This window comes from Nesoenas mayeri (assembly GCF_963082525.1).
Source record: "Nesoenas mayeri genome assembly, chromosome: 2".
Lineage (NCBI taxonomy): Eukaryota > Metazoa > Chordata > Aves > Columbiformes > Columbidae > Nesoenas > Nesoenas mayeri.
The window spans coordinates 29,742,310-29,757,947 of NC_137543.1; the positions used below are offsets into that span (position 1 = coordinate 29,742,310).

At 38.0% G+C, this 15,638-nt stretch overlaps 1 protein-coding gene across 1 annotated transcript; it reads left to right on the forward strand.

The window, feature by feature from the left end:
* Positions 1-3,541: 3,541 nt before the first annotated feature.
* SLC7A13 (solute carrier family 7 member 13) lies at positions 3,542-10,117 on the forward strand (the record flags this gene model as incomplete). The annotated part of the gene is made up of 4 exons (XM_080339312.1): positions 3,542-4,458; positions 6,911-7,042; positions 8,741-9,105; positions 9,872-10,117. Exons 1-4 carry the CDS (start codon positions 3,735-3,737, stop codon positions 10,115-10,117), a joined length of 1,467 nt encoding a protein of 488 aa, XP_080195438.1. The 5' UTR covers positions 3,542-3,734.
* Positions 10,118-15,638: the final 5,521 nt, after the last annotated feature.

The window sequence follows — 15,638 nt, forward strand, 5'->3', positions numbered from 1 at the left end:
ACTTTGCAAGACAAATTAGATTCTAATTTTTGCTGTGTCTTCTCCCATTAAAGGATTTGGGATGATGCAGAGATAAGTCAATATCATGCTTGAAACACTGTGTAGTTAATTGAAAAGGAACTAAACAAATATTTTAAAATCTGACATTGTTTAAACAGATGGGCTTCTTTCTAGTCCATCTAATCAGTGAGTGGATCATAGGAAAGACTGTATGAGTACACACAGGAAATTCTTACAAGATGGAAATTGAGACTCCTTATCCAAGTACATTGAAATTGAGTTCATTACAAGTACATATAATACATATCCATTTTAGGCCACAAAAGTATGCCTCCGTTATTTTTCTGTATTGTTTTTTCTAGAGAAACAACAGTGATTGAAGATGTCAGCCATGATAAGCATTCGATAGTTGACAGTGAAAAACTTGACACTGAAGGCTAAAATAACTTTGGAAGTCAGAAAATTAAAAGGGAAAATCCTAAATGCTAGGAGAACTGGAAATGATCAGCTGAAGTTTCAGGATCAGCTGTAGCTGTTTTATTGCACTCTCTTGACCTCACTTTACTGTCAAAGAGTACTCGGTAGTTGGCACTCAAAGGAAATGTTGTCATTCCCTGTTGACTGTAAAAACTGCAGTACTGTGTCATTTTATTTAGATGATGATACGACCTTTCAGTGTACTCCGTGTACCTGGGGGATCTCAGGCTTGTCTTACAAATGTGTCTGGGTTATTTTAATCATTTATCTTTGCCCTATATTCAACGGTTGAGTCCCTGGATAATGCCATCAAAGTGATTGTGACCAGGTATTGAGTACACAGCTGGATGTGAGGCAGGAGACGCTGACATATGAGACCTGGAGATAATCACATAGAGTGTGGCAATTTATCCTCTCAGCCAGAGGGAGAAGTTGGATGTGTTACAGAAAACCTGGGGAGTGAATATTTATGATGTGCTTCAGAAAACTCTTACCCTTACCTACTGAAAAAAAAGAAGTTTGGCTGAAAACTACCTGTTGTTGTGTAACCAGCTGTGTTACTGAGTTCTGCCCTGATAATGCTCATGTCAGTGTGCTGTTCCCCAAACGTCAGTTTTTGTTGGATTTGTAGGTTGAACATTAGACCTATGGGGAGAGGCTGAGGGAGCTGGGGTTGTTTAGTCTGGAGAAGAGGAGGCTCAGAGGTGACCTCATCACTCTCTATAACTACCTGAAGGGAAGTTATAGCCAGGTGGGGATTGGTCTCTTCTCCCGGGCAGTCAGCAATAGGACAAGGGGGCATGGGCTTAAACTCTGCCAGGGGAAATTTAGTCTGGATATTAGAAAGAAATTCTTTACAGAGAGAGTGGTCAGGCATTGGAACGGCCTGCCCAGGGAGGTGGTGGATTCGCTGTCCCTGGAGGTTTTTAAAGTGAGGTTGGACATGGCACTTAGTGCCATGATCTAGTAAACAGACTAGAGTTGGACCAAGGGTTGGACTCAATGATCTCTGAGGTCTTTTCCAACCCAGTCGATTCTGTGATTCTGTGATTCTGTGAATGTTGTCATTATCTCTGCTTTTGCCTCCTCTTACTCTGGCAACAACACACCAAAATGAAAAGCATGCTTTGCATAAATCTCCAAAGCATTTCACTGAAAGTCTAGAAACATTGTTTTGAGGTAGGCAGAAAGCACACATGAGAAAGTAATAATCTCAGTAGGCTTTTCTGAAATCAGTCAGCTTTGTGGTAAGTAAAAAATCCTCATTATTAATAATCTGCTGCTTGGGAGATTTTGGAAATGCCTCTATTGTACTAGAAATTAACGTACTTTAGGATGAACAGCGAAACCAAATCAGTTGCATCTGTACTTCAAGCTGCCATTTAGTGTAACATTTATTTGTTCTAAAAATAGTAATCCAAATCCAGCTGTAAATAAAGAGTTGGAAGATTGCTGGATATCAAAAAATGGGTATGCATTCACAAAGAAGGAGACTCAGGGAAGGCATTGAAATAAAACAGGAAATAAGATATTTTAGTTGTTTAAAATATTTGTCACACTTAATTTCCAGTTCATGAATACTGGTGAATAAATACTTTGAATTATTATGAATTATTCATAATAAATGGTAAATGTATAGTTGAACTTAAATACATAGTACAATTTCTAAAGTGAATATATGCCATTTAAAATGCATGCAAAATTTTATAAATAGAGGTGATTTTCATGTATAACTAAAATTTTTGTACTCTGTAGGACTTGATGTTTTTTGGAAGTGAAGGTATATAATGAGTGCTGCATTGATTTGCAGAAGATGGAAGAATTGTCTTATGGTTATAAGCTCTTCTGGAGGTGTGGATTCTGTCACTGACCATGCTCCATAGTTTCTGCATAGTGACAGACACTTACTTTAACCAAGTCATTGGAAAAAAAAAATAAAATAACAGCCTATGCACATGCCCAGTTTAACTACAGATGTCTACCTGATGGCATATTACATAAACTTAATTTTTAAGACTAATTTATTTGGTACTTGAGTGAAAATCCAGCTGTTCAGGACTGATCTGAACCACTGTGTCTTTCAAGTTGCACCCTGTAAAACCATGAGTTCTGTTCACTGCCTTACAGAGCTTTGACCTTTGGGAAAATCTGGCAAAAAGTAAGAACTTTGCAGGTACTAGTTTGGGCATTTAACAACCCTTAAAGTATATGCTGAGCTTCTTTTTTGGTTACTTTACCACTCTCTGCCCATTTTTCTCAACATCTCTTAGAAAGAACAAATATGTTATTCTTGGAGCAGGTGTCTATGGCAGTGACATACCCACATCTGATTGAAGAGATGCTCCTTTTCCATATTTTGAACAGAAAATGTACCACGGATTGTTAAATATGTAGAAAAATCAGTGGCCACACCTGAAGAGGTGGTGGGACCTTTCATCCTTCGTCTTTCTGTTCCCCATACAGACGAGAGGAATGATGATACAGCCCCTTCCCCTTGCAGCAGAGTCCAAAGATTAATACCCTCTCAGGAAATGCTTGGCTACTGCTGTAATGATGAGCGCTTGAGAAAAGCTGGGAATAAACTGATCATTTTCTTTCTAGGGCAGTGTTTAATGAGTGAAGTATAAACAAGCTCCACTATACTTGGTGACTGATGGGGATTTGGTAAAATGTGGTGGTGTTCGCTGGTGGTCACTCTCATTTTTTATGTATCGATGGTGGAACAATAGTGCCAGACTGTTCAAATAATGCCTGTGTCACTGTCAATAACATAAAGAGCGCTGACATGTTTCTTCATGCTGCTATGTCCTTCTCCTTCCCCCAGGTCTGATGCCAAGGTCACATTTACCCACCTCTCACAGTTGTCTCTGAAGACATACATAAAAAATTTGAAATCTGTCAATGAAAATCAAACAAGAAAAGAGCATTTATTCTGCACTATTTGTTGTGGCAGTTTCTTTAAAAATACCCCCATAAGTTTCTGAAGTACATATTAAACCAACATGTACATGATTTGCCAGTGCTTCTTGAAGTGTTTGGTTAATCATCTTCACACACGAGGCATCAGAACCCAAAGTATGCTCTCTTTTCTGAATGATTAAGCCAGGCTTCCCATAGCATTTCACTAGCAATTAGGGAGGGCTGTGACAATCTGGTAACAACGAAGTGAGACAGAAATACATGTAATCCTCCGAAGTCATATAATCTGCTGTGAAAAAAAAAACCAACAAAAACCCAAAAAAACAACACAGAACAAAATGGGAAAACAAGAGAGCAACAGCCCTAAAGATGTGAAAAGGAAACAAAAGGCCAAGATGCAACTCAAAAGAAATATAGGTTATTTCGATGGGGTAAGTTTTATTATAGGAACGATTGTTGGGGCAGGGATCTTTGTGTCTCCCACGGGGGTGCTAAAGCATTCCTTACTCAACGTCGGGGTCGCACTGGTGATCTGGATCGCATCTGGACTGGTGTCTCTGATGGGTTCCCTCTGCTATGCGGAGCTGGGGACCGCTCTGCCCTTCTCTGGAGGAGAATACAGCCACATCAAAAGAGGCCTCGGGTCCCTACCTGCCTTTATGTTTATCTGGACGTCAACGTTTACCAAGCCGGCGTCAAATGCTGCTCGAGCCTTGCTGTTTGCTGAATACGCCACCCAGCCCTTCTACGGCGTCTGCCCTGCACCAGACGTGCTGAAGAAATGCTTGGCCTTGGCCGTTCTCTGGTCTCTGGGGATTTTGAATGGCCGCAGTGTCAAAGTGGCTACCTGGGTGCAGACAGTCTTCACTCTGCTGAAGATGATGGCCTTGTCTGTGATCGCTGTCGGTGGCATCGTCCTCCTCATTGGAGGGAGGAAGGAGAGCCTGGCCAGGTTTGAGGACACATTCAGCTCAGAGATGCCCAACTCGTCGCAGGTTGCCGAAGCCTTCTTCCAAGGGCTGTATGCATACGGTGGTTGGTGGTCCCTCAATTATATGGCAGGTATCTCAGTCCTTTCAGTTTTCTTCTGCAGTCACCGTTCTTACGTTCCTCAGCTCATCTTAGTAGAATTTCTCTCTCTTTCAAGACCATAGTGTCTTTCATGTTTTATGTGGGTCCTGAGTTTGTCTGGGCTAGTAGAAGTGGCTTTGTTCCTCTCTAGGGAAGTTTCCTGCATCTTGTGCAGTCTCCAGAATCAGACTGACATTTCCAAAGGAGTATAAGAGAAATCAGAATAGTTCACTTAAAATCTCAGGCATAAACAGATTTTTTCATACCTTAAAAAGCTGCTTTTTGTCTATCTCAGTGTCAGCACATTTTTAGAAAAGGATTAAGATATCCATGCCAAACTATGCTCACAGTAAGGACCAAAAAAAAAAAAAAAGGTAATTTATTCATTTGTATTAAATCTCTGAGGTTATGTAGTTGGCTTTTTACATGGGACAAATTCATTTTGAATAGTGTTAAAATTTAATGATTTTATAGTATATATGGGATGGTCAGTAGTTACTTCCTTGAGAAAACAGAGTTTTGCACAGAAGGCGAAGAAGAAAGTGGTCTAAATCCCTTTATATAGCTTGTACTTGTTTTTAAACATTCAAAAGCTTTTTGAATATCCATTTACTTATCCTATTCTGTATCCGATGACACAGGTGGCAATAATAAATACAGCAGTTTTATGTTAAAGCTACAGAGATAATGTTCATATAGCTACAGAGATAGTGTTTCATAATACAATCAGATTTATAGAATTAAGTTGTGAGCAAGTGAGTGTTACTTTTATATCTTTATTTACCCATTGACCTCTATCACATGTAGGACAGTAAATAAACTGTGTGAAATGCATAACACAAAGTTCAATGGTGAGAACAGTGTGAAAATCAGGTTAATGTTTAAAAAAATTACTGTTATTACAAACCAGCTATTCCAGTGTTAACAATATGCTGCAATAAAAAAGTGAAATAAATCAGCAAAGTATAATTTTGGATTCTTAGGATTTCCTTAGAGGCAAGAATTTAGTTTTGTAAGCCTGAGAATATATTGGTAAAAATTATTGGTAAAATTTATTTTCTGATCAATTAGCAGTAATAATAAATACCATACACTGGGCAGCACAGCTGTTTAGACAGATGCAACCTACGCACTTGTCCTTTTCTGAACTGAATTTCCTATTCTTCAACAATAACTTCATTTCTGTGAGCTTCAGCTGAAGCTCAGGTGCCAGCTGGAATGCAGGACTGTAACAAAACAAATGGAAAGATAAATTTAAATTGGCAATTTTGAGGATTGTCCACTTCTGGGCTGAAAATTACCAAGTGTATTTCTTACATTTGAAATAAATCCAAAATTCTCTGATAGTCCGTATCTGAATTCTGCTGTTGTGCTCATTCAGTCCCTCTGGCTCTGTGCCTGGTGGCTGGCGCTGGGGTGGCTCAAAACTGATGCTCTGGGAATGAGACAGAAATTATATTTGAGGCAGAAAAGGGATTTCTGTCTCATATGAAGAGCTAAAGTAAGCTCCACATTTGACTATTCACTTCATCCCCCTTGTGAGTTATTGGTTGGTAATACTGAGGAAGGCTTCTGTAAATGCTGGGGGAAGTGGGAAGGGGAGGGGGAGCGAGAGTGAAAGAGACAAAAAAGATGCTTTTTGACTGAGATGAGAATGAATTAGTAAAGTTCTGGAAACCAACTCCATCTTTTTCTGGAACTATCACAGAGTCAGGAACGTGTGCCAGTGCCTCTGTGCCAGTGCCACTGCAAAATTTGGAGGTTTTTCTTATTTGTAAGATCAGTTTTAAGTTAAGATGCCAGGCTTAGCACTGAACAGTTTTCCTCTGTCAGCTTTGCCCTGCAAAAGATAATCAACAGCAGAATCGAGCTGGGAATGACCCCCTTTTAAAGCAACTGCATTACTGCTCTTCTGTCAACACCTTCAGTCTCTCCCATTACCTTTTCTGCATTTCCTGATGTACTGGCAAAGATAAAGGTTTTGTGCAGGAGCAGGAAAATACACTTAGAAAGTGTCAGATCAGGACACATGAGGTGATGTAAGAATAAATAATCTGACTTCAGAGTCTCATGTTTAAGCTAGTGATTTAAAATTTCTTACCACATCAATTTTCTAATGTAAGTCAAATATGGGTTTAATCAAATCAGTCCTTTTGTAATTTTTTAAAATCAGTTAATCAGACCTCCATCCATCTTTCCTTCCATAATACTTAAAAAATAGCTCAATAAGAAAAAGAAAAAAAATGTTTAGGGTTATTTAGTAATAGGCTATTTGAGAACTACACTAGGACCTCACAAGCAATGTAGCTTAGCAGCTATGATTAGTGGTTGGGGCAGGACTTTGGTATTCACCTTGTCAAGCTCTGCACAGATTCACTCCTGAAACAAACTTGCAGAAGCTACATTGCTTGCTTTATTAGTCTTTTTAAATTGTATTTTTCAGAAGAGATGAAAAACCCTAGCAGAAATATCCCCTTAACTGTGATGACTGCTGTTCCTGCAGTGATTGTTTTTTATTTACTGGTGAACATCTCATATCTGACTGTCCTCACGCCTAAGGAAATCGTATCTTCAGGTATGGATGTGTTGTTTTTTTTTTAATTAAAAAGCTGTGGGCAATTAGCGTACCCATCTGATGTCAGTTTATTGGGTTACTTCTGCTCATATAACTTCACGGTCAGGAAGTTTGGGTTTCTTTCTAAGTTTTAACAGGGAATTCTTGTTTAATTTTACTGTATGAAACACATTGGATTGAATGTAGACAGCTGTTATTATTTGTAGAAAATGTTGGTTTATACCTGCACTGTCAAAAAAGAAATCGGAAGTGTGTTAAAACCTGGAAAATCAAGTGGAGATCAGGTCTCTACTGAATATAGAAAAGGCCTTTGTTTTCCTGTGGTTTTAGTCCTTTCTTCTCCTTCTTTCCCTACCTGATGGTGTCTCCGGTTAAATCCAATAGTGTTCTGCAAGTGGACAAATCTACCATGATAAGGAATATAGAAAATACTATGGATACAAAACTGAAGCCATTTTGTGTGTGTGTGGGGGGGGGGGGTTATTCATTATAAGTACTGGGATTCCTTAGAAGAGCCTATACTAAAGTCCAGCGTATGTAAAACATCTCTCAGATCCTGCACCAGTGACAAGGTACAAGAGGAGCTTTATTTCTCCTTGATTGTCCAAACAACACCTTTTAAATACCACTCTAACAAGACCGAGCTGTCAGACCTTGCCTCCAGGAGTGCCAAAAAACATTTGTCATTTGGATAGATTGGTTATTTTTTTTTCCTGTGAGAACAGCTCAGTTACATAAATGGGAGTGGTGTAGCTGTCACTCCGCAACCTGGTATTATCGCTGAGCCATTGTCAGGCGATCTGCTGGGACACATGCACACATTTACAGATCTGTCCTATGATGAAAGAGGCAGCGAATATCAGAGTATCCATGAACAGCAGCTGCCCAGCTGGCATGAGTGGCTCCAAAAATGCTGAAGAGGCTGTGCTTATCTACATCAGCTGAGGACATAGCCTTAAAATTATAGCTTTTGTTTCAAACACTGCTATGCATTGCCCCGGTGCTTGTTTGTTCACTACAGGTTTTTTGATGGTTGTTTTCCCCTACTCTAATAACATTGCATGTTGCCCAGATCGCTGCAAGACCTATATTCCTCATGGCAGTTGGTTATAGGCCCACTGAATATTAGTCCTCGCTATAATATGGGCCATAGTTTTTTTCCAAGAAATATTGAATATCTCTTGTTCAGAAATACTCTCAAATTTCCCCGTTCCACCCAACCCAAAACCTCATCAATAACATGCTCGCTGACCCGTCTCTGCCTGTACACGCACTCCTGTTGACGGTTCCCTCATAACAGTAGATCATGTCACCGCTGTGGTCACGCAGAGGACTAATGCGTTCATTTTCTTTCCCCATGTGGCCTTGCCCATGCGTGTGGGTTTGTGATTCATGGTGGTGGGATGCAGGTTGCTCCCGCTGGGCAGTTCATTACCCTGGTATTGGCCCCAGCAGGTTTGCCCAGCTTGCTCTGGCAGGCAGCACTCCTTCTTGCTGTCATCCCCCCCCAGGAAATTTTTAGCTCTTGAATTAAATACCCTTAGGATTAGATGAGTCATGTTTGTCAACTGCAACAAAAAAATAGGCATTGCTGGTAAATAATAGGTATTTCATGTATTTTAAGTGAAGTTTCTGTTGAGTCTGACAGTAATTCAGAACATGGTACCTATGCGACACTAATGCTTTGCTTTCTTGCAGTTGCTGTGGCAGTCACTTGGGCTGATCGAGTGATCCCCTCGGTTGCCTGGATCATTCCTCTCTCTGTTGCCATCTCAATATTTGGTGCCCTCAACAGCAGCATGTTCACACTAGGTCGATTAAGCTATGCTGGAAGTCAGTCGGGACATCTACCTGTTTTAATATCCATGCTTAACATCCACTCCTGTACTCCAGCACCAGCCATGATTTTTTCAACCATGATTGCATCCATTTTTATAATCCCCTCTGACCTTATTATGTTAACAAATTACTTTGGATTTTCTGCCTGGCTTATGATTGGATTGACTTGTACAAGCCTGATTGTACTTCGATACCGGGAACCTCATCTACATCGACCATACAAAGTAAATGGAAATAAGTAACAAAATATTTTTCAAGACTTTTTTTTGAGTCATGGGTAGCATGCAAAAGTTACGGAACAAATGCAAGTCAAAAGTGGATAGTCACTGCAAAAATACGAATAATAACCACAATGTTTAGAGCCTTATTTAACACATTTACTTCACACTGTAGGAAGAAAGGAGAAAACAAAACAAAACAGATGATCTCTGCCCCAGAGAGCTTGCACTTGAAAACAAGGGATGGGTATGTGCAGAAAGGGGAAGATATGGAAACAGTGTGAGATAGGAAACCAAACCAGTGTGGAGCAGTCACCAGAACAGTGTGGGGTCCAAAGCGGCCATTCATGGTTAATTAAACCTTGATCTACTCTCATCTTTCCTGACACAGCTGCAGACGTGAAGGGTGTGTTTAATCTCAATCTAGCTGTCAGAAACACAGGCTAGAAGTGTATGCTCATTGTCAAGGCGTCTTGTAGGCACCCAACCCTGAGTTTCTTCTAGGTGTCCATAATATCAAATGTGGATGAATGGTGTTCATGGACTGCCTGTCTCTCTGCTTTGACAGGAGAAGGAGGCTTAGCAAGTATTTTAGAAAAGTTGCCTGTCTTGTAGGGAATTTGAGGCCAGATGAATCTCATCCTGGGTGGGATTGCAGCAATGTGAGAAACGGTACTCAAATGTAGCTAAGACTGCGTTATTTCTCTTATGAATGATGCATGAAATCATATGGAGTTTATTTCCTAAACCAGTTTTTTCCTTTCTCTTGCAGGTGTTTCTACCAGTTCCATTTGTGATGGTGGCAATGTCTTTCTTCCTGGTTGTAGCTCCTATAGTCTGGTCTCCAAACATGCAGTATGTTTATGCTTTCCTGTTTATGCTGGGAAGTCTTCTTGTTTATTTCCCTTTTGTGTATTTTAAACTGCATTTTGCATTTCTTGATAAAATTACTTGCCAGTTACAGCTGCTGTTGGAAGTTTCTCCTGCTGATGGATCTGCTGAGAGCAAATGTGAATAATGGCAAATGTTTAATCCCAGTGCAACTAAGAACCGCCAAGGATTTTCTTTAACCGTAATTGTAGAAGGCACAAGTTGGATCTTAGGTGTGATATACAGGTGTGCATGCATGTGTGTATATATATAATATATACATGTATACATGAGTATACATATATTGCATACGTATATACATGTGTATATATATACATGCATATACATGTGTGCACATATCTGCATATATACCTATATGCATATGTATGTATAGACATTAGCTTCAGGAGTTAATATGTATATATTTTTGTGTGTTTGTGTGTATACATATTTAATAGGTGAATCTAAAATGGGAATCTCTCTTGAACTGGTAAAATCTGTAAAATGCTCTCTCTTGCTCCTGAAGACACAGCTAAAGCTGCGTATAGACTCACATTAATAGAAATAAGACTAAATTACAGCACCAATACTTATTAATGTTTTCATATAATAAATGAGTAAATGCATACTTATCAACATCATTGTACAACATACTTTTGGTCTCCATATTAAGCTATCTGGATTAATTATAGTTCATAGTAGCTGGTTATAGAGGCTTTATACTTCTGTTCATTAGCTACTTTTTTCATCTGAATTTATTATGTTTTAATAAAAACATTTGAAAGACATTATAAAATTCACTGAGACCTTTTTTAATCCCAAGAAAACTGTGCATGGTGTGCCTTAGCTATTTCAGATCAACACATACGAATGCAGAGTGTAATCTTGCTAAGCATAAAGTAAAGCAATAAGAATTATCTATTTTATTTGTTACAGTGGTAAAACTCAGGATATCTAGATTACTCTTTTTTTTTTTTTTTTTTTTTTTTTTTTTTTTTTTTTTTTAATCTTAGCAAGCATTAATATTACCTTGTTTCTTATTTCCTTCTGGGTGTTATTGAGAAATCAGAGTGTTTTAGGCCTCCTTCCCTCCATTTTTGGTTTGTTTATGAAAGCAAGATAAATAAATTCTCGATTTTTTTATTTTGTTAATTGGGCCATATTATGTCTACTGAATATTAAAACTTAAAACCAAAGAATCAGTACACAAGAAACATCGTATACTTAGGTGATTCATCTATTAATATGTGCTATTGTTTTTGTGATTACAATAGAACTATGTGTGTAATATTTTCCTCCCCCTTTCAAATCTGTCTATATGAAGCTCAGGACTACAACCAGTAGAGGGCTCTGGACTAACATCGCTCTTCAACCGTGATGTTCTGGGTTGCTGGATTGTGTGCCAGTGAGAGAAATAGTTTTACAGAGCATTAGCTTTTAACACAGTAGAATGAAAAAGTGTTTGCTAGAACATCCAGTTCTCTGATATATCAAAAATTTAGAGGTCAGAATGTTAGATAAAGACTTTATCCATAAGTACCCGAAGCATAGGTCCTATAATGCTAGGAACGCACTGAAGGTTCAGGAGGATTTGAATTTCCACTGGATAAAGCCCCCAAAAGGAAACTGGTACATGAAGAAAGTGGCTTTTCTCACAGCTGATGATATACACAGAATGAAAATCTGAAGTAAAAATTAGACCTTTTAAAATGCTGTAGGAAGAGTCTATGCAAGTGAGGAGTTAAATGAATACAGCTGAGCTGGAGACTGGATCCTGCTGAAAGCAAGACAGGAATCAATGTTTAATTTAGCTCAATAGTGCTGTCAGAAAGACATTTCTCTTATTATTTAAATATTAAAAAAAATCACAAAACTAGACACCATTTTATAGAAGCAATATTTTAAGAACTGATTCTGGTGAATATTAAAAGGAAGGAAGGATTTTACTGTGACTAAAGCACTAACCAGGGATTTGCAAATGTAGGTGTGATGTCTGGCAGTGCCACAGATTTTCAACTGGTCTTGATCAAGTCATCTATTTAAATCTGGGTTTTAATCTGTAAATAAAAATGGGAATTATAAGAAGAAAAAAAGGGGATAGGGCAATGATGTTGTTTTGAAGACCACATGGTTAGAAAAAGCAGACATCCAGGGAATGTTGCTCAATTGGTTGTGTAATTTCTGTGTAATTTCTTGTTAGTAGATCTGCTTGAGCTTGTTTTTACTCTTGAATTCGATAATGAGTTGAGTACTTAGTGAATACACATATCAGGGTATGTTTGGATAATGGGAGCATGTGTGTGTTAATGATACAAGACTTGAATTTAGAGGTTTAGCAGTTTCAGCAAATTAGAAAACTCAAAAGTCCCAATGAAATGTAATAGTAAATTGATTGCATCTATGTATCTTCTTGTAATACCTAGTAGATATTTTTTCTGTTAACAAAAAACTGAGAAATGGCATATAAACAGGCATGCACACAACCCAAATTTTCAGTTATTATTGCCAAAGAATCAACAAGGACAAGAACAGTAAAACCAGGTCAGAATTAAGATTTCCCATCCAAATTTAATCTGCTCCCTCTGTAGAGGCACCTTAGAGTGGCCTTTGATTATCAGATCATAAACTGTTCTTTCAATATACCCTTACCTCATTTATTGGATAAAATGGATGGTGCTCAGATTATTCACTTCTGTTTTCTTCCCATTTTTCAACGTGTGACCTTGCACTTTATTTATCACTCTCTGCTCAGATGCTGTTCTTGATACAGGTTATTAATTTCCTACAGACTTTCCTGTGGTGTTCCTCATGACAGCATCTGAGCACTTCACAAACAACTACTAATTTGTCTTCACTCTCATCAGCTGAAGCAGTGGTATCAATTTGCTTTGGGGAAAGTGAATTAAGCTGATGTGTGGGTTGCACAACAAGTGAGATCCTTCAATGCAGATCAAACACCTTGATGGAGAACCACTGATGGAGATTCAGGTCCAGCTATGGATGTTTCTTTACCTTAGGAAGCAGGACAAAAAAGTGGAGAGGAAAAGGAATCAATGCATACGTATCTTGTGTGGATATTCAGCCACCATATGCAGATTTCAGTTCTTCCATACCTTTTAGGTGGGAACAAAGGAAGTACGGCCAAAATTGTTTGCTGATGTTGGATTCCTAAGTTGGGATACCTGGGACCTTATTTCTCGTAATAATTAATAAGTTCATAGTATGCATAGTATGCATAGAGTGCATAGTCTCCTGGAATTAAGTTCTAAGAATGGTTAAAAAAGGAAAGAAGAATAAATTATCACAGTTGCTTTGGTTTGGATGAATAACTCAACTTCTGACCAAGTGTGGGTAGCTGTGATTCTTTTAGAACATTATAAAGTCTATGAAATGTTAAATTACAACTATGAGAGTTTAAAATTCCACTAAATCAAAACATAAGCATTTAACATGGGGTATAGAAAATGAGAAAAACATAATTAATGAAAATGTAACAAAATATTGCTTTAAATGATTCCAGTATGACCTTGGATTTTTATGGGGAGAGAAGTTTGAATTCTTCTGGGCAATATTCAAATTTCTTAATCCAGCAACCCTTCTGCAAGTACCACCTCATTTACTACGTCAAATTCCATTTCTACAGCAAATGCAGGATTTGCTGTCTCAAATTCAGTGTCTTCCTCAACATAAACTCTTGATGTATTCCCAGATCCGAGTGAAGTGGATGTCTTCTGAAAAATAATTCTCTTATTAAATGGCCTGTTGTTTAGAAAGGGACTTACAGAGCTGAGCTGCATTAACATTATAAAAGCAATCTCAGATATGGTATTTTCTGTCTTCTGAATATGAATCACTTGATGTTCTCTTAATGCAGCCTTTCTTTTGCTTGAGTGTTTTAGAATGCCAGATCACAAAGAAGCAAATACAGTGTTCAATTCATATAGATTTCTCATTGTTACTGGATCATTCCACATTTCCAAGCACTAAGCATAAAGGAACAGCATTCAAATGTATAGCTCCTATTAACTGCTCTGGCCAAGAGCAATTCAATATTTTAACATTATAGCTTGTTTTCAGTGACACTAGTTGGTCTCAGCTGCTTTCCTACTTGAACATATCTCAGAAAATGCTGTATAAAAGCGTGACTGGTTTAGTACTAGACTACATCCGATATTTATTTACCTTTTTTATTTATTTTTTTTTAGCTTTGACTTCATAATTCTTGTAAGCTCATGCATACTTGCATGTTTCAGAAGTTCAACCTTACAACAAATAAACTTAAAATGTGGATTTTTTTTTCAATACTATACTGGCGAGTTTGGCCTGTAACATCCCTTGCTGTTTTTCTAGGTGTCTAACACAATATTTATATGTATTTCTGCAATATTTTTTTCCTATTATCACTATAAAAAGACAACATAAAAACCCAAATGATAATCAGTCTTATTTTAAAAATCACTTGTAGATATACTTTTTGCTAATTCCATGTGTGCTGGCTACTTTATGAAAAGTTTCACTGTGAGGCAAAAAACAGCAATAGTACAGAAGAAATTTAAAAAATCAGCAATTAATTTATTTACTTCCCTTTTCATAGTTATTGTTAGCTGTGATTCCAATAAAAAGATAATAAATAATAAGCAGTTGCACATTTTTGTTTGTGTTTTTTGGCTGTAACCTCTGGTTTGCACAGGGGAGGGTGTGTGAGGAGCTGCCTGCAGCTGTAAGACGTGGAGCAGCTCAGACCTTCTGACTTCTAATCTTAGGTTTGGTACATGGCACTGTGGGCATTGCTGAGGTTCCCCACATCTGGTAAACCAGAAACAATCATGTTTTACCAGCTTACAGGTCAAAGCATATTCACTTGTCACCTTCTCTTCTGGATCACAGTCAGGAATTACTCTTGTCAGTGCCCTCTATGACTTATTCCAAGTGATGGGGGACCTTGAGCATTCCCAGTTCTTGCTGGCTTGATGTGGAGGGGTAAGAGCCACAAGCGCTTCAGGAACTGTAAAGCTGTTGCTGTTCTGCTTTGGAACAGGAAATTAAACATTTTTAAATTAGCAGGTTTGGATAACCTGTATCTGACAGGTTTAGAGGAGCCTAACTATTCATGTTGATTTTTAATAACTCTTGTAACACATGGGAAGTTTTAGGAGAGTAAAAGAAAGTTAGCATGCCACATTTAAAAAGAATAAAAGAGATGACCCAAGTAATTATAGGCTTCTCAGTGTGACATAAATCCTTACAAAAATAATGGAACAGCTAATATGAAACTGAATAAAGGATTAAAAGAGAGTAGCATAATTAATGCCAGTTCATTTGTGTTTATGGAAAATAATCCTATCAAACCAGCTTTACATTATATCTTCTGTAATTTTGGTTGATTAAAGGATAATAATGTTGATGTATAATATTAAAAATTTACTTGAAACGAGATGAGAAAAGTCTTATGAAATGTCTGAAAGATGACAAAATCAACATGACACACATTAAATGCTTTAGAAACTGTCAAATGAGATCTCAGTTTAACCCGTGAAAAGCAGTCTCTAGAGCAGCCCCACAGAGATCAGACCTTGATTCTACCCTCTTTCATATGCCTGTCAACAATCTGTAAAAATGAAGCTATCACTGAACAGTTTATGCATGCCTACAATGGAAAATGCCAAAAA